The sequence below is a fragment of the Chiloscyllium plagiosum genome, unplaced genomic scaffold (assembly GCF_037043375.1).
Source record: "Chiloscyllium plagiosum isolate Xiang-an unplaced genomic scaffold, Cpla_swu_hap1 HiC_scaffold_7, whole genome shotgun sequence".
Taxonomy (NCBI): Eukaryota; Metazoa; Chordata; class Chondrichthyes; order Orectolobiformes; family Hemiscylliidae; genus Chiloscyllium; species Chiloscyllium plagiosum.
This window is the reverse complement of record NW_028270145.1, coordinates 46,946,157-46,973,252: the sequence shown is the minus strand read 5'-3', so window position 1 is coordinate 46,973,252 and position 27,096 is coordinate 46,946,157. Positions and strand designations below refer to the sequence as shown.

The 27,096-nt window shown below is 39.8% G+C and overlaps 1 protein-coding gene across 1 annotated transcript in view; it reads right to left on the bottom strand.

Annotated features, from left to right (window-relative positions):
• cwc22 (CWC22 spliceosome associated protein) overlaps positions 1–27,096 on the bottom strand; it is a 112,811-nt gene that overhangs the window by 13,964 nt on the left and 71,751 nt on the right. Inside the window, exons 15-17 of the mRNA XM_043693495.2 lie at positions 16,421–16,481; positions 1,684–1,761; positions 1,244–1,396 (exon numbers count right to left, since the gene is read on the bottom strand). Of these exons, the coding sequence (XP_043549430.1) occupies positions 1,244–1,396; positions 1,684–1,761; positions 16,421–16,481 (292 nt within the window). The remainder of the gene's footprint in view (positions 1–1,243; positions 1,397–1,683; positions 1,762–16,420; positions 16,482–27,096) is intronic.

Below are 27,096 nucleotides of genomic sequence, written 5' to 3'. Positions count from 1 at the left end.
CCCACTGTGTGATAAAGTTGCCCATAGGTCTCTTCTATATCTTTCCCCTCTCACTCTAAACCATACTCTCTCATTCTGGACTCCCCCACCACTCCACTTTCACGATTTATCCTATCCATGCCCCTCATGATTTTATAAACCTCTAATAAGGAGGTCACTCCTCAGCCTCCGACGCTCTAGGGAAAACAGCCCCAAACCTATTCAACCTCTCCCTCTAGCTCAATTCCTCCAACCCTGGCAACATCCTTGTAGATCTCTTCTGAACTCTTTTGAAGTTTCACAACATCCTGCCAATAGGAGGGAGACCAGAATTGCACGCAATATTCCAAAAGTGGCCTCATCAATGTCCTGTACTCAATGCTTTGACCAACAAAGGAAAGCATACCAAATGCCTCCTTCACTGTGCTATCTATCTGTGATGCTACTTTCAAGGAACTATGAACCTGCATTCCAAGGTCTCTTTATTCAGCAACACTCCTGAGGACCTTACCATTAAGTGTATAAGTCCTGCTCAAATTTGCTTTGCCAAACACAGCACCTCGCATTTATCTAAATTGAACTCCATCTGCCAGTCCTCAGCCCATTGGCCCATATGATCAAGATTCCATTGTAATCTGAAGTAACGTTCTTCGCTGTCCACTACACCTCCAATTTTGGTGTCATCTGCAAACTTACTAAGTATATAGCCTATGCTCACATCACAATCATTTATATAATTGAAAAACAGTCGACTCAGCACCGATCCTTATGGCACTCCTCTGGTCAGAGGCCGCCAGTCTGAAAAACAACCATCCACCACCACCCTCTGCATTCTACCTTCAAGCCAGTTCTGTATCCAAATGGTTAGTTTTCCCTGTTCCATGAGATCTAACCTTCCTAACCAGTTCCCCATGGGGAAACTTGTCGAACGCCTTACTGAAGTCCATATAGATCACATCTACTGCTCTGCCCTCATCAATCCTTTGTTACTTGTTCAAAAACTCTATCAGGTTCGTGAGACATGATTTCCCATGCACAAACCCATGCTGACTTTCCCAAATCAGCCCTTGCCTTTCCAAATACATGTACATCCTGTCCCTCAGGATTCCCTCCAACAACTAGAAATGGTAAAGGCTTTTCTGCCTGATTTAACCTGAAAGATTCATTGGGTTATTGTTGATAATTCTGGATAAGCATTAAAAACATCAAGTTCTTACAGGAAAAGAACTAGGTGCAATGTCTCTAATGGCTTACTCTGACTTACACTCCATGGCATTGAATCTGTATACAGGAGATGCGCAAACATCTTTGCTACATTGCGCAGTTTATTTGTTTCTAAGCGATGTATTGTTTCATATTGCTCCTTGAAGATTCCTTCAAACGCCTCCATATAGTCCTTCTTCAACATGCAAAAACGCTGCAAAGATAATGAAATGTAAAGAGAAACGTAGAGTGTTCAAAGTGACATTAACCAAAACCAATATCAAAATCATATTCAAGGACAGATGTTTAAAATCATCAATGCTTAAGTATTAAAAGATGAAAGACAGCACATTTTTAGACAAAAATTGCAGTTAGAATTCCAGAATACATACTTTTAATACTTTGGCCAGTTATTTGGCTAATAATTGAAGGTGAATATGAATACTGCTAATCAGCTCAAACTACAAATGACAATAAAGAAGACTGCAATGAATGCCTCACCCCAGCCAAAAGACCAAAAAATTTTTCATATGTTCTCTGTTGCGCACAACAGTCTAGGATCATGTTGCATAATTCTTTCTGTGAAGAGAGAAAAGAAACAGGTTTAACCCTTTGCTTTTAAACAAATGAAATTAATCTGATAACCATCAAGTAAATAAGGAAAGAATGAAGGAAATGGTTAAATATAGTTTAAGAATGGTTGTGTGCAGTTAAAATGATAAGTTTATTTCACCCCATGAGTTTCATTTCAGATGCTTTTGTGCTAAATCAATTAGTCAGGTGAATTACAAAGAACAAGCATGGTAAAAGGTTCTTTTTGTATATTACATTCAAGTTGTCCAAATTAATAATGAATCTGCCTCCATTTTACTTACTCTCGCTATTCAAATGCAATGTCAGTTTAAAATGAGTTCATGCCTAGTATATTTCACATCTTAACATTTTAAATCTCTTAAAAAACAATGAAATACTATTTTTAAATCTGTTCACAAACAATAGCTTTCTTCATAACTATAGCTCATACAAGCTCTCGATGCCTTGTCTGTTTGCTCATGCCTATATTTTCACTTTCAGAGGATTACTTTGACTACATGATTTTGCGCAGATGTCTCTGATATGAAACTTGTATGGGATGAAAGAAATTTATCCCATGGTGCACGTCAGTACACCCAGCTCTTTTAGTTATACTGCATTCATAGTTTAATAGTCAGCATTTACCCAAGATTCGTAAAGGAGCCAGCTATATTTTAGTTATATAGAGCATTATCATCTCATTGAAAAGTGCCAAAGAGCAATTTAGTGCTTGGAAATATAGTCATCATTATGAAGACAAGGGAGGTCGTCAGTATACACAGGCAAGATCAAGGCCTGTGTGTCGTAGAATGGAAAATATTAGAATTCATGGTGATCTATTTTCATTAGGTGCTCATCACCATGATCTATCAGATGAAGAGTACTTTTCTGATTGGTGCATTGCATCCTCAATGCCCTTTGTGGACAGAAGTTTGATTCTACAGATGTCAAAGCAATAGAATATTTAAAATTCCAGATGCAAGTTCCAATATGTAAGTATGTAGATGCTTACAGCGTTGGATGTGTTAAGATTCAGCTGTCCTGGGCCTGAGCCTGGACTTGAATCTGTTGCAGGTGGAAGGTTTGTGAATTGGTTCAAGTTCCCAATAAATTTCACTCAATTATGGTCTTTCCATAAGGAAATGATCAGCTTTAAATGTGATACTCTCCATAACTAAATAGTTGGTCGCCATTTACTGTCTGGCGTAACATCGAGAATAGTTACTCAGTCGAGGTTATGAATGGCTATGGTTTCTGTATGTCCATCTCTGTGCAATGTGCCTTTGCAATGAAGGTCTGAAGACAGCTACATTGGTTTTTGTCAAAGTTCATCCCGAGCACTCAGTGACACACGACTCTGTGCCCTACGGCCTGTTCCCTGGAACACACACATAGAGACAAACATTGCTGGGAAGACCATCAACTCAATTAAAAACACTCTCTGGTCTGCTTGTTGGTCTTCCAGCGTAATGAGTTGACTTCAACTAAGCGTTGCAGACTGGCACATTCTAAGGTCCAGGACGATGTGCTGAGAGATGCTCTAAAGCTTGGGGAAAGACCAATGTTTAAAGACTTTTTGGGAAAGTGTAATGAGGGTCCATTCAGTTATCAGACCCTTCCACTGCCGCAATGTACGTAAATACCATCCTGCCTGAGTAAGAAATACCCTTTGCAACTGCAGGGAATGTCAAATTGCAATGTTAGTTTCTCTTGATATGCGAAGACTGTATAGAACTGCTTTTGGACTGGTGAACGCAGATAAAGTACTCAAACTACCATGTATAAAGACAGATATTCCATTTCATCTTGGCACAGGAAAAAAACGTATATAACTACCCTCAGCATTTTATCTTACTGTGTACATTATTGAAAGACACATCTATTTAATACAAGCTGGAAGCTTTACTGTACTTCAATAATACGTGGATAAGACATGCTGCACAAAATCCCCAGCTTAAATACTTGGCTGATTGAGAGTTTTCTCTTGTAATGCCCAGTGACTAATCAGTGAACAAGTATAGAAAGCGTCAATTCACAATAATGATCAAAAACTGCACTGATTAATTTCCCACCATTCATAAGATATTGGAGCTTGCTACAAGAGGATCTGAGTTAATGAATCTGTACCTTCCAGCGAAAAAAAGGTAAGCCATATTATCGACAGTGCTATGATGAACCATGCTGACAATGCCAATCTCACAGCAAAATCACAAGACCATCTTTTTCTAAAGTCGAACTGCACAAAATCTGAATATTGCCATGTATTCATTTTAATGTTCACATGATGTGACAAAAATGATGCATTAAGGTTCTGAAAAGCTGAGTGTTGGCCTGTTCATGTGGATCTATGCAAGCTGGCAGCAACTTCCATTTTTATAATGTGAAGTGATTACCCATCATTTTGATTAAATGTATTCACTTCCATCTACCTCATGCTTGATGTCCAAATTTTACGTATGTCTACCACAAAATACGATAAAGATTCAGCACACAGAAAACAATCAAATGCACAGGAAGCCCTTCCTTAGAGGTGCAGCTGTATTCCTCAAAACCTTAATTTAAATTAAGCATCGTTTCCCTTCAGGATCAAATTAAAAGTGGTTTAGTTTCACAAGGCCTTCTTTAGCAGAAAAAAGTTACCAGGTACAACATGGAAAAATGGAAAAAATCTCTACTTTGAAATTTTCTACTTCCAGGTCCTCTTGTAGTTGTCTCTCAGGAGTGGAGGAAGTGGGTCATTGCTATTTGCTGTCATCACTGTGGGCTCCCTGTTGGGTCCCTCCCTGCATGGATTGCACTTCTTTTTAAAAATCATCCAGCTGATCACGGAAAATGATAGCGACACACCAAAAAGTATGCCTGCATGACAGCCAAACGTATATTCTCTTTTGGTTGCTGCTTTTTAAGTGTAACTCGTTCAGAATTCATTGTGATCATACCCCCTGTAATACTGATTTGTAAATTCTCTCTTTACAAAATATTTATATGCAAAAACTGGTTATTCACTGCATAACGTCAATGACTACTATTACACGATAGTACCAGTACAGTATTAGCTTGAGGCTTCAAAAATAAATGCAGAGGAGGGATGCCCTTGCTTGAAAATAAGTGACTAAACCTAAGTAAAAACTCAGAAATGCAGCAACTGTCACGTCCTGATATTGGTATGTTTTATCGGCAACATCGCACAAAATAACATGATCAAAACCTGGCTGAGAGATTGGCTTTGCCTGCATAGTTCATCAGTGGATTTGTCCCACTTTTTTTGACACAGTCCTCCAACCGTGGAATTGGATATGCAGTCTTTGTCACGGCGTTGACTTTGCGATAGTCAACACAACCGTTGGGTACCATCCTACTTTGGCACCATGACTATGGGTGAGCTCCAGTCATTGTAACTCACTTGGAATGTGCCTTCTTGGAGCATGAGCTCTATCTCCTTCTGAACCTGTGCCAACTTTAGAGAGTTATGCCTATAAGGATGTTGCTTAATCCCCATGTGATAGTAGTAACTCTTTCAGGTCATTTCAATTTTCTTGTGAAAGTCAACTCAATAATTTAACCCAATTTTTGACAACTTCCTCATTTCTCAAATCAAATTAGACAATGCCCAATTCAGAATCCTCCAAATTTGGTTCTTCCTTCTGTGCTGTAATCATTGGCACCTTCCAGTCTTGCTTTACTTCCCTATTAAAATATCTTTTGAGCATATTCACATGACACACTCAGATTTCTTTCTGCCTGGAGTCCGTATCAAGTAGTTCACCTCACTCTATTTCCTCTCGATTTGATAAGGGCTTCTGAACCTTGCTTTTAAAGGCTCACTTGTTACTGGAAGTAATACTAATACCTTATCCCCAATTGCAAAATTGCGAATTTGTGATTTCTTAACCACTTCCTGTTTCATTGTATACTGTGATGCTTTCAAATGCAGCCTCACCAACTCTCCAGCTCTATGTAGTTATTTTCTAAAATTGGACGTTGTCCAAATGGGTGGTCTCTGAATTCTGACTTAATAATTTATCCTTAAAATCAATTTTAACGGCTCTCTTACTTCATGCCCAAAAATTAATTCAAATAGAGTGAATTTGGTTGATTCATTTGGTGCATCTCTGATCGCAAAAAGTACAAATCGAACTCCCCTATCCCAATCATCTGGATAATCCTGACCCTAAGTCCTCAACATGGTCTTTAGTGTTTGATGCACTCCCTACAATTCCGGATGGTACGCAGTCGATTTGAATTCTTTACTTCCAAGTTACCTATAACCTCCTTGAATAGGTTGGATGCAAAGTTTGATCCTTGATTTGACTGGATCTCTATTGGTAGTCCATATCTAGTTAAAAATGTAACTAATCCTTCGACGACCCATTTAGTTGTGATGTTGTGTCATGGAATTGCCTCTAGAAATCTAGTCAACACATCCATGATTGTTAATAAATACTTATTCCAACTTTTTGTTCGAGTTGGAGACCTACACAAACAATCAAGACTCTTGTGAAAGGTTCCTCAACTGCTGGAATAGATATTAAACGTGCAGGTTTTACTATTGCCTGTAGTTTTTCGATCAGCTGAATTGTGTGACACGTTTGGCAAAATTCAACTACATCCTTGTGTAATCCAGACCAGTAAAAATGTCTTTGTATTTTAGCCTGTTTTCCTTACCCCTAAATGACCTCCAAGTGGTAGCTCATGCGCCATTTGCAGCACCTCTTTTCTATACCCTACTGGCAAAACAATTTGATGAATCGCTGCCCATTTCTCATCTGGTTGAATGTGTGATGGTCTCAATTTCCCTATGAAGACTCATTTGTTAAGTACTAACACATAGGAATGCACTCACTCTCCTCTGTAAAAGCCCTTTGATATCTGTGTTAAGTTCTCATCTTTCTGCTGCAATTTGATAAGCTTAACAGACCTAAAGATACTTGCATATTTATCTAGTTGTTCCTGCTCTGCCCCTTACCTGATCTGAACAAGTCTCAGATAATGCTATGTCAGCTTCCTTATCTGTGCCTTTTGATCTCTCTTGCTTCAACTTGTTCCTCTAATCTTGTGATTATACAATTTGGGAAAATTCCTGCAAAAACATCCTTCATTTCTTCAGTTGCCTGCACCTCCACTGGCTTTTCAACTAGAGTAGGCAGCACGCCTACCCGTGAATCAGCGATATCATTTGCAAGGCCAAACTGTCTTCCTGGAGCTGAGAGTTTGTCCAGTACTCCTACCACAAATTCTCCACTCTTCTCTGGACTTATTGTCTCACTTCACATAACTGAGCGTTTTTTGTCTCATCACGAATTCCTGTAAGGAGTACCTTTTCTGGCAATAGTTCCTCAGGAGTACATATCTCCTCATCCTTCAGCATCAGAGACTGAGAGGATCCTGTGTCCTTTAATATTGTCACCTGTTTACCTGCTACTCCTGGTCTAGATGAATAAACTTTACCCTTGCAGGTATATTTTTTAAACAGATTTGGCACTTCCTCCTTAATCAATCTCTGATCATCTTGTACGCTCTGAGGCAGTTGTCTAACTCCTTGTGCTTTTTGTTACTAGCCCAACAAAACTTCCAGGCTTATCTGGCTTTCTCCTCACCCACCAACACTATGATTTCATGTGGCCCACTTTATGACAATGAAAACACTGGAGCTTTTTAACTTCTTTGTTCCTCTAAAGGGTTTCTTTTTTTACCCTGTGCTAAGTTCTCCTGATGGTCTTCACTGAGATCTACCTTTCTCTTTCTACGTGAGGATTTCTCTTTGCCCAAATTTCTATCCCTCATGGACTAAAATTGATTCTGGAAGCCAAACTGTGTTTTTTGGACCAGCTCATAATCATCAGCCACTTCAGCTGCTAACCTTGCCATTTTAACTCTCTGCTCTTCCACATGAGTTTGCACTACTTCAGGCAGGGAATGGCTGAATTCCTCCAAAATACTTACCTCTCTAAGGCCATCTCTAAGGTTTGCTCAATTTTTAACTCTCTTATCTATCAAAATTATTCTGTTTGAGCCTTTCAAACTCAATGTAGGTTTGACCTGGGTCCAGCCTTAAATTCCTGAAACGGTGTCTATCGGCTTCTGGCACAAGCTCATAGGCACTAAAATGGCTTTTTTCACCTCTCATATTCTTCACATACCTCCTCTGATAGGGATGTGAATATTTCAGTCGGATCAACAAAACACACATTGCCACTGGCTACTGCATTTGTTTAGCCACCTTTTCAAACGAGATGAGCAAAAGTTTCCACATCCTTTTCATCGACTTCGTGCAATGCTTGAACATACTTAAACAGTTTCTCACTAGGCTTCTGACTTCCAGGGGCTTGGTCATCCTCACTCTCTTCCTCTCCAGCCCTTCTAAGCTGACTTTCCTTCTTAAGCATCAGTTTTTGAAGTTCAAAAGCTCTCCCTTTTTCTTTCTCTTCTTCCCTCTCTTCTGCTTTTAATCATAGCTCAAACTGTTTCATTTCTGCTGCCCTTTCCTTATCCCTGGCCTCTAACTCAAGCTGCGTCACTTGCAATTGAATTCTTGCCATCTCTATACATTCTAATGGTTTTTCCAGCAAGTTTAAATGCTGGGCTTCTGCTGTAATTATCTCTCCTTTCCTCACAGAGGCAGACAGTTCCAGTTCCAGCTAGTCTGCTAATTCCCGCATCTTGGTCTTATTTACCTTTTGCAAAACTTCCAAAGTCACTGCATCCACTTCCAGAAAATCTTTGACGATTGGAAGATCTATTACGATCTCAGGCTTTGTCTACCCAACCAAACCAACACCCAAAATAAAGACACTAGCGCACTACTACGCACTGTTTAAAATCCTGCAAAGAGCCCCCAATCTGTTATGGACTCAGCCCAACCACCCAAAACATTCTTAAGGAAGCAGCCCAGACCATACCTCTGTAATTTGTTTTGGTTAGAGTACAGTGAAAATTATCCAGAGTAAATTAGTGAGGTTGACTCCCAGGTATTAAAACAGAAAAGCTTATTCACAAAATTACACAATAAAACACCAACAACAGAATAAAGAATCCCTACAGAACTGAGTCTATCCAAACAAGACATAATTATGTTGTTCCGTCTATACACAACAGTCCCACTGAGCAAACTCCCTTAAAGCACAGTGAGAAAAAAGAAACAGATGCTTAAAGGTTGAAGCAAATAAGGGCAGAAAGAGAGAGCCTGTTTCTACACAGCTGAACTCCTAACTAGTTCTGGACTGAATTGCTTGGCTAGAGAGAGTTGACCCCTCCTCTTTTATTATACAGGTCACCTCTAAAACTTGACCAATCTGGTCTGAAGTCTCATTCGTTTACATATAGACAAAAAGGCTCCTCAATACCCTTCAATCTCTGTGCCAAACCAGTCTAATTGGAACCAGGAACAGTTTATTACCCCTATGAAAAAAACCAAGGACACAGTATCCTTGAGAAAAGGAACTGCTTTTAGAAAAAAAGGACCAGCTTTGTGACACTAGTACACCTCAGAAAACCCACACAGACAGGAGGAACATGTGCAAATTCCAAACAGACAGTCATCCAAGGCTGGAACTGATCCCAGGTCCCTGGCGCTGTGAGGCAGCAGTGCTAACCACTGAGCCACAGTGGCGCCCATAAATTGTCTATGCAGAAATCGAATCTAAATGAAAATCAAACAGCTCTTCCTACATCAAACTTTAAACCACCAAGACTTGACATGATGTGTGACCATGGCAGGTTGGACATCCAATGCAAACCAGACAGGTTGTCATCACTGGAATGATCACATGTCAGATGCAGTCCAAAGACTCAAGTCAACAAGGGCAAAGTAATTCAAAGGCACCATGACACACAATTACCGAGTCAAAATAGTCTGAACCTAATGAGCTGGATTTTATGCTCTCTTGCAGGCACACTGGATACAGTGAGAGCTGTGCCATTACTTATCTCTGACTCATCCAGAATTAATGACCATGGACATAATGAGTCTCCAAGAAACAGCAGTAAGGACCATGTAACAAATTAAACATACTGATTTTATTTCTGTGGATAGTAGGGTTTAGGACAGGATCTCTCTTACAGACCTCTGGGCCCATCACAGATACCTCACAACACCCAACTGACCCTTTAGTCTGCCCCAGAACTAAAGCCTGGCACCTCCCTTTATGCAGACCTCCCAGAATATTACAAGAAATAACAGATGATGATACATGCTGCAAAGGCTCTGACAACATTCCAGCACCAACACCATATGTTCATCTTCCAGCATCCTTAGTCAAGTATTCCAAGTAGAGCGATAACACTGGCATCTATACAACCGTGTGAAAAATTGCCCAAGTTTGTCTTGTGGATGGTAGTAAAAAGCCAAATAAACCCAAAGTATTAGAAATTTTCATCCACAAAGCCAATAAGGCTACATTCACACTCCATTTGGGTGTGAGAAGAAATAATTGGTTCCTCTCGCCACTGCAACCTTGGTCCAAAGATGCATTAAAGAGATTAATTCAAGAAGCAAAATAAAAATGGCAGTTCTTGACATCAAGGCATGTTTGACCAGTGTGGCATTGTAAAGACTCTAGCAAAATGGAACTCAATGACTAATGAGCAGAAAACATTCTATAGCTGGAGTCATACCAAGTACAAAGGAAGGTGATAGTGCTTACTGGATGCCAGTCATCTCATGACATTCAGTCCTGCACAGAGTGATGCCCTACCCAAGTAAAGAGGAAACTCGATTATCTGAACGACACTGACGGGAAGTATTTTTTTCAGATAATCAAATGCCCAATAACACAGTTTAGCCAAGTGATCTTGTCCAGATAATCCGAAATTTAGATAATCAAATGCTGGATAATTAAGCTTCCTCTGCATCTTCAGATGCTTCATCAATGGCCTTCTCTACATCATAATGTCAGGGGGGGATATTTACTCATGATTGCACAATGTGTACCTTTGAACTCATGAGCCTGAATCACATGCGCCAACATTCCGGCTTGGTCTGATAACCTGCCACAGTGAACATGTGTGCCACCCAAGCAGGAGTCTAACAAACTTTCCTTAACAGCAATAACATGACAACCGTCAAATCCCCAAATTACTAGAAACTGAACTAGGCCAGCCAATAAATATTGTAGCAACAACAGGTGGCCTGCAGGTGATAGTTCTAGGTTAAGACACACACCTCTGGTTTTCTGAGTCTTCCTGGGATCTGCAAGGCACAAGCCAGGATCGTAATGGAATACTCTCTACTTGTTTGCCGCTGTGTTGATCCAAAGCTGCTCAAAATCATTCAACACAAAGCTGCCAGCTTGATGCTGTTTCAATCTGTTATGGACCAGACCAGGCCCCCTCAAAATACTTTAAGGAGGTAGCCTAGACCCTCGCTTTTTTTTATTTTACAGGTAGATGTGAAGTACATGTTCCAGATGAAATGCGACTGGTCAAGCTACTTGCCATTAAGCAAAACACAATAGTTAAAAGACAAACAAAGGAAAGAGGAATTTAGAACTCAACTATTGGAAAACTTAACAGAATAATAGATACACTACCGATTATGAATTAACTGTTCCAACGTCGTAACATCCCATAAATTCACCCCTAACCAAAAATTCAGACAAATTCTTACATGCAGTTCTCCATGAAACATCAACAAGAGAGGCTTCAGAGAAAGGAGCAGCTATGAATCCTTCACTGAAGCTTCTAACCCTTCTGGGACCCATCAGAAAGCCTGATTCATGACAACTGGTTTGTCCCCTTTCGCTGTTACAACTACTGTAAATAAAAACCTAAAGGCCTCCTGAACTGTTGACTTTTGGCCATCTCCAGTAGCCACTTCGGCACCTCTGTCTTTACAACCTCTCTTCAAAGAAACTCAGGACAAAAATAACCTTTTTAGGGTGATGGTAACATCACAAATTAAGAATTAGAATTAGGTCTAGAATTGGGTTTTATTGTCACATATACTCAGGTATAGTAGTACAGTGCAAAGTGTATGAACTTAAACCTTTACTCTCACCATCAACTGATGCACAGTGATAGTAATGCATACCACAATGCAATGCATGCTAACTTTCAGGAACTTATGAACAAAGACAACCATGTTCCTTTGGACATGAGGACTTTCCAAACTCATTTCTTATCTATTTCTTATCAAGAAATAGCCTGAATCGCTGTTCCTTCTATAAAAGTGGGTTACATAACATTTTTCAATTTGATATTCCAAATTGGGTGCTCTTGCACACACACTCAGTCTTCTAAATCCCCTTGAAGCCTCCCGTATCCTCCTCAAAACATTCATTCCCACCTAGTTTTGTTTGATCTGAAAACTCAAGCACACCACCTTCACTGGTTCTAAAAATATGTTCAAATATAGTATCTTGTTTATTATAAAGGAGAAACCATATTTGAATGTCCACTTTGACCCTGTCCAATCAGAAAATCATTTTCTAAATATCCAGTAATCACATCCTCTATAATAGATTCTCGTTTTTTTTTCCTGTTTACTGGTATCAAGCTAACCTGTTTCGTCTCTCTGCCTTTCTTAAACAATGGGATGACTTTTCTAAGCTTCCAAACTGCAAGCCTTACTGTGAAATGAATAGAATTTTGAAAGAATATTACTCACGCATTTACTGCCCTGCACCTCTTGCAATACTCTAGAGTGAAGATTACCAAATGCAGTGGGTTTGTCAACTTTTCGTCCTCAATCTTTCCAATACTGCTTTTATGTATTCCCATCAATTTTTGTCAGTTCCATGATCTCACGGGAACCTTGAATCTTAATTATTTAAGAAAGGTATTTTTCATGATGGTATGGGGAGTTCCCATCGCATTCATGTTTCACAACAACACTAGTCTTCTGAACTGAATGAAGAACACGCCTACGTTTATATGAAATAATACAGAATGATATTTGCTATTTTAAGCTTTGAGCAATTACTTTTATTATCCAGATGGCTAAGCATAGCATGTTGTCAGGAACAGCTGGTTGAACAATAGGGGTCTGAAGAAAGCTTCATGTATTCCTACAGATTTGTGCAGCTCAGTGCTTTACAACATAAACTTTCTGCAGCACAAAAAGGCTGTTGGTTTGTGGTCACAAAGTCCTAAATATACTTCCAATACCAGATGAGCAACATAAACTGACAGATACTCAAGACTCCCAAATTTTCATCTTAAATGTACAGCAGTAACAGGAGTGAAACAATCATAATTTCTTTTCTCCCTTTGCTGAGTTTGCTTTGTATCACACAGAACTGATTTTAGAAGACTGTGCACGATAACCGATCAACCCATAGAATGGTATCACATTGAACAGTATTGTGTAATTTGGTTTCTAACTTCACAAAATGTCTGGTGATCATGTACAGTATATTTGCTACGGATTACAAAAAAATAAGCCATATTACTGAAACAAAAGCACAACCTTTTGAAGTCTTTATAACACTAACAACTAAGATCGATCAACTCATTACCAGAGGCTGGAGACAAATTACAAAACCCTTTTGAAACCGAACTGTTCCGTAAACTTGCTGTTTAGACTGTCAAAGGGCAGTGACAACCTGTGAATTCTATTAGTGTGCTTCAGATTAGTTCAAATGAAAATTTCTTCAAGAAATAACATCAAGTATGTGAATCGATGTATTCAAGGTCTCGAGGAATAGGATCAACAAATCTCTTCATACTGTAGACTGCACTGACTTTTGGCTTGTTTATCCTCTTGTCAGCTGCTATTTCTGAACTTTGGATCCAAACTTCTGGGACACCTTGGACTCACGGCCAAAGTTCTGTAATCTCTCCTTTTATACCAATGGTACCCTCTTCCTTTTGATTGTTTAACGTGTCTACAATGAGGACGATTTTCTTCCATCGCAGTGCAAGAAATTGTTGCAAGAATGCAACAAATGTCTCAGTTTTCTTATAAAAGTTGCAGTGTAAAAGAAATAACAAGCCTTCTTCTGTGCTAATGAGCATTTGTTTGGGATAACACAGGGCAAGATAAAATATTTCTGTCCAGCAAAGTTGAAATCCAACAACTACACATATTATATCTTGCAACAGATGGAATAATTTCTTTATACTGGCAGAGTTGTAATGCAATCCCTTCAATCAGCCCAAGAGAAAAACTGAAATAATAAATGGTGACCCACTTTGTTAACAGTAGAGATAACTCCAAAAAATGGATTCCATTTTCAGTTTGCAATTATAGGTGTTTTAACCTGAAAGCATTTTTGAAACATACTGAACACAGATTAAATAAACCTCCTTTGTCCCATATTAATTGGGAAAAATCGTACAAAATAACGGAATTAATCCATTCCCATATAGTTCAGGAAAATTCTTAAGTCAGTCAGTTACATTTTTCTTGACAAGTTGCATTTGCAGCGCAGTGATGCTGTTGAATGAAGTTTAACATCAAGTAATTTCAAGTGATGTTAGGACAGATGAGACATTCAGGATAAGGTCACACAGGCCAATTTTACTCTGAGCATACAACTAGTTTTGGTGGAAAAAACAACATTGTGGATGCACAATGAGCCAGGATCGTAACAAGGCAGAAATCTCAGAGGGACACAGGACAGAACAAGATAGAGAGAAATGCCACAACAGAAGTTTTGAAAACAAGGATGTTGGACGAGGAGCCAACATAAAATCAATGAGAATAAGAATGGCAGGTAAACAGAGGCTGATATGGGTTAAGACACATGCAGAAGTATTTTGCTTAATCTAAAATTACCCGGGGCCAATGTGTGAAGCTATTGAAATTGATGAGCCTACAGTAAAAAAAATGTACATTATACATTTTAACCAGGAGTGAGCATTGTCACCAATATGGCAATGGAAGAAATTTGAAGTTGGAAGCTCACACAGGGTTAAATAGAACATCAAATTTACGAAAGGCCTGATTCAGGGTTAAATAGTTGCTAGGGAACAGAAATTGGACTGGGAACCGAAGATAAGAGTTTCAGCCTTCCTTACATTTTGTTTGAGGAAATTTTCACCATAGGGCAGCATGGTGGCTCAGTGGTTAGCACTGCTGCCTCACAGTACCAGGGTCCAAGGTTCGATTCCAGCCTTGAGCGATTGTCTGTGTGGAGTGTGCACATTCTCTCGTGTCTGCGTGGGTTTCCTCCAGGTGCTCCGGTTTCCTCCCACAGTTCAAAGATGCGCAAGTCAGGTGAATTGACAATGCTAAATTGCCCAGAGTGATAGGTGCATTAGTCAGAGGGAAATGAATCTGGGTGGGTTACTCTTCGGAGGGTCGGTGTGGACTGGTTGGGCTGAAGAGCCTGTTTCCACACTGCAGGGAATCTAATCTAATACAAGGTACTAGTCAAAATTGTTTATTTTGTCGGAATCCTCGCTCTCAAGGTTTCAAGGCACAAATGCAACTTGACAACATTAGGGACGTACAAAGAATTGGGAGACAAGTGAAGGTGAAAACCTTTTTACAATATTGAAGTTGGTCAATAGGGTGTGGAAAAGGGCATGTGCAGAAGGACAACCATCTGACACTTGGCAGAGCTATAAGCAATAGCTGCAAAATCATTTGGTACTGCAGAAGACAAGAAGGATTTTAATAAGGGATACAATGATTTTTAACTATGCTATGAAGTTGAACCAAAAAGAGATGAAATCAAAACAAAACTAAGCTCATGAAATAAAGCACAGAACTGGAATGGTGATCAGAATACTGAAATGCCCAATGAAGCAATCAAAGCAGGTATCAATTGTTTTATGAGACAGTTGGGACAATTGTTTGCTGTAAAATAGACATTCTTTCTTAGTTCTCACTTAGCAAATGTGGAACAAATAGTTTGTTTTTTAAAAGGTAAAACAAGTAATGCTAAAGAGAAATATACTATCCTGGTTAATTTCTATTCAAGCAGACTTAGAATGATAGTATAAAAATTTAACATTGCGAAAACTCAAATTTTCAATGGATTTAATACAAAATTCATAATGACAAATACAGGTAATGAAGATCATTTGTGATGCCACTGTTCAAATGGTTTCCAGTCTATTCAGATATCTGACAAATATGATAAAATTTGATTCAGAGTCATTTCTACATAACAAACAATGTGGGTCACAACACACCCTTACAGGACAGGGATGAAATGTTTTTTCCCCTGAAGGTTAGAGACTCCAGAACTCAAATTAAGGCGGTAGAGGTAGGGTTATTAAATATTCTTAAGGCAGAGGTTATGCTGTGGAATCAAAGGTTCGCATGGCTAAATGGGAACGTGGAATTTGAAACAGTCAAGATCTTATTTAATGTCAGAGCAGGCCCAAGTCACCAAACGGTCTGGGTACTGCTCCTGTTTTCTTAAGTTCAAAACAATAACCACAAAGACACACCATTATACACCTTTAACGTATACCCATCATGATAAAACTCCTGAAACATAAATTCTCTTCAGTAAATTTCCTGTTTATTCTCATAATGTATTCAGAATTCCACACTTGTTGCTTCCTAGCTTCACAATCTTCCCCACAGTAAAATTATATGTTACGTTACCGGAATAATTACATTTGCGACTGTTAATAGTATTACAGAAGTGAGAAAGCACTTGGGATGTAACAGATCAGTTATGCTCCATAAGGGTTCCAGCATCATTCAACTGTCTTATTTTCACCTGTACCAATACATAGAAAATTGGAGCCCATGTAAATTAATACTTACAGTTTGACTTTCAGGAAATTCCATCTTCAATAATTTATGAGCACATTCTTCAAAGTCCAAACTGTAGAAATAAAGAAACAAGACATTCAACATAAGTCAGCAAAGCCCAAAAATATAATCTGCTTCGACCTTTCATGCAAATAGAACTCATACCAACATCACAGATTTAGAGTAATACAAGCATTAAGCAAGTCACAACGCAACTATGTGAGGTTGGCAGTTTCTTTCCTGAAAGGACCAGAGTGAACCAGATGGTTTTTTTTCCAACAATGACAAGGGCTTCATGGTCATCATTAGACTCTTAATTCCAGACTTTTTTGACTTCAGATTCCACCATCTGCCCTGGTGGGATTTGAACCAGGTTCCCCTAATCTCTAGATTAACAGTCCAGTGAAAACACCACGAGGTTGTCACCTCCCTGATGCTCTCCCTGGTTCCCATGTGACCTAACCTTACGAACCAGTCAACCATGTGGAACCATGTCAAAGGTCTCGCTAAAGCCCTCATCTATCTTCTTCGCCACTTCAAAAAGACTCAATCAAGTTTGTGAGATACAATTTCCCACACACAAAGCCTTGCTGACTATTTCTATTCAGCCTTTGCCTTTCCAAATGTATATAGATCCTGTCTCTCAGAATCCCCTCCGTAAACTTATCCATCACTAATGTTAGGCTCACCGGACTATAGTTCCCTGGCTTTTCTCTACAGCCTTTCTTAAATCATTACACAATATTAGTCACCCTTTTGGCACCTCACCTATGGCTGTCGATGATACAAATATCACTGCTTGGGGCCCCATCATTTCTTCCCTACCTTCCCACAATGCCCTGTGACAAACTTATAGGCATAGAATCAGAAACAGACCCTTTGGTCCAACTCGTCTGCGCTGACCAGGTATCCTCAACTGAACTAGTCTCTGTCATTAGCACTTGTCCCATATACCTTTCAACCCTTCCTATTCATGTATCCATCCAGGTGCCTTTTATATGTTGTAACTGTACCCAATTCCACCACATCCTCTAGCAGCTTGTTCCATGCTTGGGGATTTATCTACCTTTGATTAAAACATCCAGCACCTCCTCTTCTCGAACGTGGACTCTCTTCAAGACATCACTATATACTTCAGTGTGTTCCCTAGCTTCCAGGTCTCTCTCCAAAGCAAGTATGGATGCGAGATGTTAGTTTAGGATCTTGCTCACCACCTGTGGCTCCACCCACAGATGACATAGCTTATCTTTAAGGGGCCCTATTCTCTCCAGAGTTAACTCTTTTGCCCTTAACATACTTGTCGAATCTCTTTGGATTTTCCTTTACTTTATCTGAAAAGCGATCTCAAAGACTTGTGCCTTTCAGACAGTGGACAGGCTTTGAGGAATCACAAGTTATGTTACACGTTGCAGGAGTCCCAGGCTCTGGCCTGTTCTATATACATCTTTGCATAGCCAGTCCAGTTCAGTTTCTGCTCAGTAGCAATGCCCAGGATGATTGTGGGGAACTCAATGATAGCAATATCACAACGTCAGGAGGCAATGGTTAAATAATCTCTTGTTGAAGATGGTCATTGCTCAGCACTCACATGGCATAAATGTCAGTTGTCACTGGTCAGCTCAAACCCCAATGTTGTCAAGATCTTGTGGCCATGTACACTCCAGCATCTGAGAAGGTGCGATTATTCGCAAACATTCCCACTTCTGACCTTATGATGGCAGAAAGATCACTGATGATGAAGTCGTTGAAGATGGTTGGGCCTCAGACAGGACCTGAGGAACTCCTCCAAAGTAATGCTCTTTTCAACAACTAATTGTATAAATCAAGAGTGAAAAAGAACTTGGGAATGGATCATAATTACAATTTTCTGACATTTTTTCTATTATTAGTGCGAACGCTTTGATGAGCATCCAAATGAAAAAAAAACTGTTCATTTTCAAATGTGCTTGAAACCCAATATCTAAAGGGAAGACAATTTTCTCACACAATTTTGCCTCCTTCATGTTACAACCCAATCTCCATGCTGCCTCAAACAGAACTTCCGCCCACAATCTATTTTACCTCTACTGAAGACAATATTTTTTGCTTGACTACAGAAATGTGAAGTGTTTGTATAAATTTAAACATATTACATGCAGCACACAGTATAGAATATTGCAATGTGCTAAGGAGATAACCTGGGCTGCAGTGAAATATGAGGACTGAATCTGTGGACCTGCAATTTCTTGTGTTGCTTAAATATTGGAAGTCAACCAAACTCCAAGTTAGAACATGGATCCTTGGTGTACAAAACACATGGGAAAATGATCAACATGCTCATTTGTCATTGAATTCAGTAAAGGAACTATATTTTCTAAACTGGTTCCAAGGTCTTTGATTTTGATGCACTGAGACACTTCACCTAAATTTTTCAATCCTCTCTTATCAGATGGAAAATTGTCTTCCTGTCATCTCAATGGGATGCAACAGTGATCTGCAAATTTAGTAAAAATCCAAGCATGGCCAAGTTAAGCAATTACTTATATAGTGATGACTATTTTGAAGAATTGTGAAGGTTATGAAAAAAAAAGACAAAGACAATCACATTTGCAAAGCAACAGCAGCCTTTAAGATAAACAAAAAAGAGAAAATATTATCGACTAATAACATAGTTAATGCAAATTATTGTCTGCACAATTCTCTCTCAAATTTCCAAAAAGCTTAGAAAAATCATCTCTCACTGGATTTATCCACATGCTTCACCACTCCTTAGGAAACAGGACAATAGCTACACTGCTGGGACTCACGTTTCACTCTTGCAAATCAAAGGCACTGTTAACTTTAAACTGCAGAGGCATTTACTTTCCTATCTGTATCGACATGCATTCACACTTAAAACTTCTTTAACTATGTTTATATGTCTGCCATTGATATCACAGAAACCCTACAGTGCAAGAGGTCATTTAGACAATCAAGTCTGCACCAACCCTCCAAACAGCATCCCACGCAGACCGGCTTCCTCAACCAATCTATGTAACCCTGCACTAACTGCAATGTTTAAAGATTAAATGGGAATCTCACTCTGGACATTAATGTAATATTAAAGAGTTAAACTGCACTGTCTTTGGGTGGGGATGACAATCATGAAAGAATGCAGATGACCATCCATTGTAATTTACACTTCATTTAGGCAATCATTTGTTATTACTTCCCTGCTGTTGTCAAGTTAAACTATAATTCAATCTCTTGCATCCAGAAATGCTTTCTGACCAATGGTGTGTCGCACCTGCATTGCCTTAGGAGATCACGGAGTCAGGAAATAGTCTGCATAATGATTCCCCAGAATTAGGGCATTAGCATTTGCATCATCTCCGAGGAGGGTTGGAATATAAAAGTCACTGGAGTCAGGGAAAGTCCCGGATGATTGGAAGATCGCTGTTGTAACCCCCTTGTTCAAGAAAGGATCAAGACAAAAGATGGAAAATTATAGGCCAATTAGCCTAACCTTGGTTGTTGGTAAAATTCTAGAATCCATCATTAAGGATGAGGTTTCTAAATTCTTGGAAGAGCAGGGTCGGATTAGAACAAGTCAACATGGTTTTAGTAAGGGGAGGTCGTGCTTGACAAACCTGTTAGAATTCTTTGAAGAAGTGACAAGTAGGTTAGACCGGGGAAACCCAGTGAATGTGGTCTATCTAGACTTCCAAAAGGCCTTTGATAAGATGCCACACGGGAGGCTGCTGAGCAAGGTGAGGGCCCATGGTGGTCGAGGTGAGCTACTAGTATGGATTGAGGATTGGCTGACTGACAGAAGGCAGAGAGTTGGGATAAAAGGTTCTTTTTTGGAATGGCAGCCGGTGACAAGCAGTGTCCCGCAGGGGGTTCAGTGTTGGGGCCGCAGCTGTTCACATTATATATTAATGATCTGGATGAAGGGACTGGGGGCATTCTAGCGAAGTTTGCTGATGATACAAAGTTAGGTGGACAGGCAGGTAGTACTGAGGAAGTGGGAAGGCTGCAGAAGGATCTAGACAGTTTGGAGGAGTGGTCCAGGAAATGGCTGATGGAATTCAATGTGAGCAAATGCGAGGTCTTGCACTTTGGAAAAAAGAATACAAGCATGGACTACTTTCTAAACGGTGAGAAAATTCGTAAAGCCAAAGTACAGAGGGATCTGGGAGTGCTAGTTGAGGATTTTCTAAAGGTAAACACGCAGGTTGAGTCCGTGATTAAGAAAGCGAATGCAATGTGGTCAATTATCTCAAGAGGGTTGGAATATAAAAGCACTGTTGTGCTACTGAGACTTTATAAAGCTCTGGTTAGACCCCATTTGGAGTACTGTGTCCAGTTTTGGTCCCCACACCTCAGGAAGGACATACTGGCACTGGAGCGTGTCCAGCGGAGATTCACACGGATGATCCCTGGAATGGTAGGTCTAACATATGAGGAACGGCTGAGGATCCTGGGATTGTATTCATTGGAGTTTAGAAGATTAAGGGGAGATCTAATAGAAACTTACAAGATAATACATGGCTTGGAGAGTGTGGACGCTAGGAAATTGTTTCCGTTAGGCGAGGAGACTAGGACCCGTGGACACAGCCTTAGAATTAGAGGGGGTAAATTCAGAACAGAAATGCGGAGACATTTCTTCAGCCAGAGAGTGGTGGGCCTGTGGAATTCATTGCCACAGAGTGCAGTGGAGGCTGGGATGCTAAATGTCTTCAAGGCGGAAATTGATAAATTCTTGATGTCACAAGGAATTAAGGGCTACGGGAAGAATACTGGTAAGTGGAGTTGAAATGCTCATCAGCCATGAATGAATGGCGGAGTGGACTCGATGGGCCGAATGGCCTTACTTCTGCTCCTATGTCTTATGGTCTTATGAACTCATTATGCCATTGTACCTGGGGTAACATGTGACTGTGAGTAACTGGGGGTTATCATGAGAAGCATGTGACTGTGGGAGAGTGGACAGAGCATCTGCAAACATGGCTAACTGACCTTCATAAAGGGGATGTTTTCTTTTTGTTCAATGCCTCACTTTGGCTCAACCTCGCACACCTGTGAGACGGTCACCTAGCTTGTACAAGCTTTAATAAACTTTAACTGTTTGCAGAAGTTGGTGTGCAGGAATTGCATCTCACATGCAAAACCTTGGGAAAAGAACCTAACATGTGGCGGTAAGATTCCAACATATACGGAGCTTTCAGGTGGACTGAATAAGCGATCGCCTGAGTGTTGGTTGCGTGACATGGATCGGCTAAGCTTCACCTTGATCTCTCTCTCTAAACCTACCATTCAGTCGACCCTTTGTTTCCTGGGACTCGGTGGTGATGGAACCTTTGATGTAGCTCGCACACTTACACACCAATGAGTCGCTTTGTGCAAAGGTGGGTTTTAGAAAAGCTTGAACTGGGGTTAGAGTCACCAGACATATACAGTTAAATTGGGGTTAACGCCCCCACAATTAAATCCGGGTTAGAGCCCAGGGGTGATTTGGTGTTAGAGTCCCCACAGTTAAAATTTGTTTAAGAGTCCCAGAGCTAAAAAGGCATGAGAGTCCCTAGGTAAAAATGAGTTCAAAGTCCTCTTGGGAAAAAGAAGTTTAAAGTCCTCTAATGGTGAGATTTGAGGCTAGGGAGTAAAAAAGGTTAGAATTTGATACTTAAAATTGTTGCCTTTGTACCCCATGCTGCCCCTACTTTTAGACAAAATGCCGTCATTGGGAAAAGGGGGAGAAAGTGGAGCCAGTCTGCTCAAGCCCCAACAGTAAAGCGCATTGACCGCTGGGGAAGCCTTGCCTTTGTTCTGGGGAAGGAGAGTGGCTTGGACTGCTGCACCATGTGCTCAGCTGCGAGGCTTTTTTTATTGTGGGTGGGATTGTGTTGTGAGAGTACGGCTGGTCTTTCTTTCCTTCATGACCTCATCCGGTAGTGAGGGGGAGGATGTTTTCATGATCTTTGTGTGTGCACACACCAGGCACTGTAGGGTTCGCGGAACTTCGGGAATCTTGAACTTGTGGTTTTTTCTGTGCCATGGTGGTTGCTTGGGAATCTGGACGTCATTTATTTCTTTCCAATTCTGGTGTGGATCTTTTTGGAGTCCATCGTTTTGACTCCTTGGTTTCCATTTCATGGATCATCACCAGGTGAACTTGGGGGGGGGGGGTTCTCTCTCAATGTGCACGCTTTTCCTTCATATTAAAATGAGACAAATTCTGACCAGAGGCTCTTCAAATAAAAGAGCAAGAAATGCTGAAATTAAGGTTGTATTAATACTTAGATCAGAAAAGGAAGTTTCAACATAAATTGTGCCATGCTGTAAGTGTTTGATAGTTAAATATATTCGTTTGTTAAAATCCTGGTTTGGAAAACCCTTTTAAGTAACTGTTTTGCCTTGTTTGAATTAGGATCTCAATTCAATGTGTTTTGTGGATTATGTAATGGAGCAGATTTTGTTTTTACGTTGAAACTGTACAACATGATTTTTAAAATGTGTTTTAAAATTAACCAACTTGTAACCTTAAAGCAAATTGATCGAGTACCATAAGCCCCTGATTTGTTTGAAATTCTACAATGCCTGTTAAAAAAGAGAGTTGGGTCAGTGGTCATGCTTTAGCCAGATGAGAGTATTGCATTAAAATATCTTTGCTGCTGTGTTTTTACTGCAGAGTGTTCACAAAAAGAAGAGAGCATTTTGAGTTTGATGTTTTGTTAAGATTCTAGAGAATGTTCAAAATTGAGGCTGTGCTGTTTAAATTCTGTTAATCCTTGTTAAGACTTCATTGGCCCACTTCATATTACCAAGTCAAAGAATGTTGATCTCTACCAAAGTTGCCGCTGTAATTCCGAATGTTTTGTTTGGGAAGTTTCATTTGGAGAACATATTTAATATATCCAGCATTTGTTGAATATTAGAGATTTAAACCTGAACTGAAACCAACTCTTCAATTGCTAAAGCTCAGGAAAGATTTTGTTGGTTTCTTGCTGTTCTAGATTTTGGAAATACTTTTCCTGACAGCTTTCACATTAGCAAAGTATTAATTTGTTAAAGGAAAATAATTTTTCAAGAACGTGAATGGAGTCCCCTGAAGGTTTGATTTTAGGACCACTGATTGTTGCTTATAATTGACTGAATTGTTTAGGCTGTACAATTTTGAAGTTTCCGGATTGTTAAAAATCTAATAATGTCCAAAATAGTGAACAGAGCAACAGACTTCAAGTCGATTAAGAATGTTGAAATAGGCAGACACAATGTAATGTAGTTAAATGCGTGACTGCCTTCATACTAATAACCACCTTGGCAAGGAAGGAATGCGAGAGGAAATGCAAAGATACTTCCAACAGCTAACATCATCTCAAGAGTTTCTCCATTCACAGGTAAAGCACGCCTTCGAACCACCGTCCACCCCTCCACAACCTGATCCAATGGATGAAGCTAACAACAGTGAAGAGGAGGGTGGTACGCTTTTTGTCAGTGGCATTCCTATGGACATTAAACCACGTGAGCTTTACCTTGTCTTTCAATCATTTAAGGGATATGAAGGTTCACTGAACAAGCTAACATCAAAACAGCCAGTTGGCTTTGTTACATTTAACAGCAGAGTGGGAGTAGAAGCAGCAAAGAATGCTGCGTTCACCTACGCTGCTGCAGGAACAGCTGCTGCATGCTCAGATACGCTGGCATCCTCCATCTGAAACAGTTCCAGAAGGATAGAAGTCAGGTTAGTTTTGTTAAGTATTTAACTGCCTTTATCCAATTCAGATTTCTCCCTGGAGTGATGCAGAAGGACAGACTGAATTTTGTTTTCAGGTTGGACTTTACTGAAGGAGATTTTGGACAATTGGCTCGTTTCTACTTGATTTGGAGGGGATGGAGTGGTCACTAAGGACTGTGCATTTAAGCACTTTACTGATTAATCTTTTTTCCACATGGGAGGCTTCAGCAAATTCTATTTCCTGTATGAACTCGTAATTTCTGTTATAATAATCATTGCATGTTGTGTATTAATAACTTGTTTAAGTCCTGGCAGTAACATTCTTATGAAAGGTAGTAGTCCCATCGAGGTAGTTATCATGGAATCATAAAAGGGAGGAATGTAATGTCAAAAGATGAAATGGGAATATCTCCCTAGACATTAACGTAATATTACAGGGTTAAACTGCACTGTCTTTGGGTGGGGATGACAATCATGAAAGAATGCGGATGACCATCCATTGTAATTTACACTTCGGTTAGACAGTCATTTGCTATTACTACCCAGTTATTGTAAAGTTAAATTATAATTCAATCTCTTCCACCCAGAAATGCTTTCTGGCCAGAGGTATGTCACACCTGTATTGTCTTGGGAATCACAGAGTCAGGGAATCATCTGCATAACAATTCCCCGGGATTAGAACATTAGTAATAGTATTATCTCCGAGGGTGATCTCATCTTGCCATTGTATCTGAGGTAACATGTGACTTAAGTAACTGGGGGTTGTCGAGTGGCATGTGACTGTGGGAGTGGCCAGAGCATCTGCAAGCATGGCTAACAGATCTGTGTAAAGGGGATGTGTTTCCTTTGTTCAGGGCCTCACTTTGACTCAACATCCCACGCAAGGGGGGGTCACCTAGCTTGTACAAGCTTTAATAAACATTAACTGTTTGCAGAGGTTAGTGTGTGTGAATTTCATCGCATGCATGAAACTTTGGGAAAAGAACCTAACATAACCATGGCCAATCTACCTAACCTGCACATCCTTGGACTGTGGGCAGGAAAAAAAAGCACTTGGCAGAAACCCACACAGAACATGCAAACTCCAGAGACAATCGCCCAACGCTGGATCAAACCTAGGTCCCTGGTATTCAAGCAGTATTTTTTTTTCATTTTCCTTGTGTTTAGTGCATAATTCCACTGCTTGACTCAGGAAAACTTTGGAATTGGATCTCAACTTGTGATCTGGTTTACTAATTTTAAAACATGTGTGATAGCAACACGATAAAAGAACAAAAATAATTTTGGATGGTCATCAAAAGAATGCGAAAAAGATGGAGCACTGATGTCCTCTTCACTTGCTCAAATTAACATGTCGAAGCAAGTACTTTATCAGCTTTTTGGTCTGCCCTATTGCTCTGCCTCTGTCTAACTTTGCATCAAAACCCCAATCATAATTCGCACTATTAGAATTGGATGTCTTCAAGGTTTGACTTTCAAAACTTATCAACACTGAACTGAGTTGTACTTGCAGTTCAACACTTTACAATTGTCCAGTTGCATTTGGACAATGAATGTAATGTAATTTCTGTCATGCCAAGTGAAAATAATAAAATAATAGCATGAGCGGTGAAGGCAGAAATAGAGGACAAGATTCTCCAAGGAAAAATTCAACACTAACATAACATGAAGTGCTGAATATTGCATAACAGAACATAAGACATAGGAGCAGAAATTAGGCCAATTATAAACACACTATGTGGTAGGTACAACAAGTTAACTCTCATTTTCATATTACACATACTCAACTACCTGAATGAGGCATATGGAAGGTAACGATGCCACCTTAAACTTCAGGTTACACAATAAAGTATGATCTTTTGTCAAACAATGGAATAGTTGAACAATATATTTAGCCTTTTGGTAACATTATGAAGTTCTTGTATCAACTGATTGCATGTAACTGATTTCAATGAAGGAACAAATTTAACGTTCTGCATTAACAAGGCAGTCATTCAGAGACTGGCCAGCATCAGTAATTGTTGAGAGACTCCAATCCAACTGGTAGGTGAAAGGCTTGTGCATCAGCCATCAATGGCAACAATCAGAATGACTGGATGCTTTCCTCTCTAAACTCAAGAACTAAACAAGACATTATTGGCATGATTTACAGTAAATTAATTTGTTTACTCTACAGGACAATAACAAAAACAGATTTGCTTCTTCTTGATGATATCAATTCCAAACATTAATGACTTTGGCACCCAGCAGAGATCTCCACCATCTCTCAAAATCTTCTCCATCCATGTGTCAGCTCAAGTGACCCTTCTTCAAACTGGGTTCTGAAGAACGGTCACTGGACCCAAACGCTGGACTTCTCCTCCTCTCCACAGACGCTGCCAGACTTGTCTCACCAGCAATTTTTGTTTTTGTTTCAGATTACCAGCATCTGCAGTTCTTTGTGTTTTTTTCGACATCAGTGTTGTCTTATTGCACAAGTTAACCATTCACTCATGAACTTTGTGATTCAAATTACCCTGTTGACATGTTAAATTCTCTAAGTAATTAGATAATTAGTTACAGCGCAGTACAGGCCCTTTGACCCTTGATGTTGCACCAACCTGTGAAATTAATCTGATGCCCATCTAATCTACACATTCCATTATTATCCATATGTATGCCCAATGCCCATTTAAAAGCCCTTAACATTGGCAAGTCTACTATTCTTGCAGGCGGGTCGTTTCATGCCCCTACTATTCTCGAAGTAAAGAAATTACCGCTGATATCTGTCCTAAATCTATTAGCCCTCAATTTAAGGCTATGTCCCCTTCATCATCCGTCCAAAAAAAGGCTTTCACTGTCCACCCTATCTAACCCTCAGATTATCTTATATGTCTCAATTAAGTCACCTTGCAAACCTTCTTCTCTCCAACAAAAATAGCAGTTCCCTCAGCCTTTCCTCCTGAGATCCTCCTCCCATACCAGGCAACATCCTGCTAAATCTCCTCCGAAC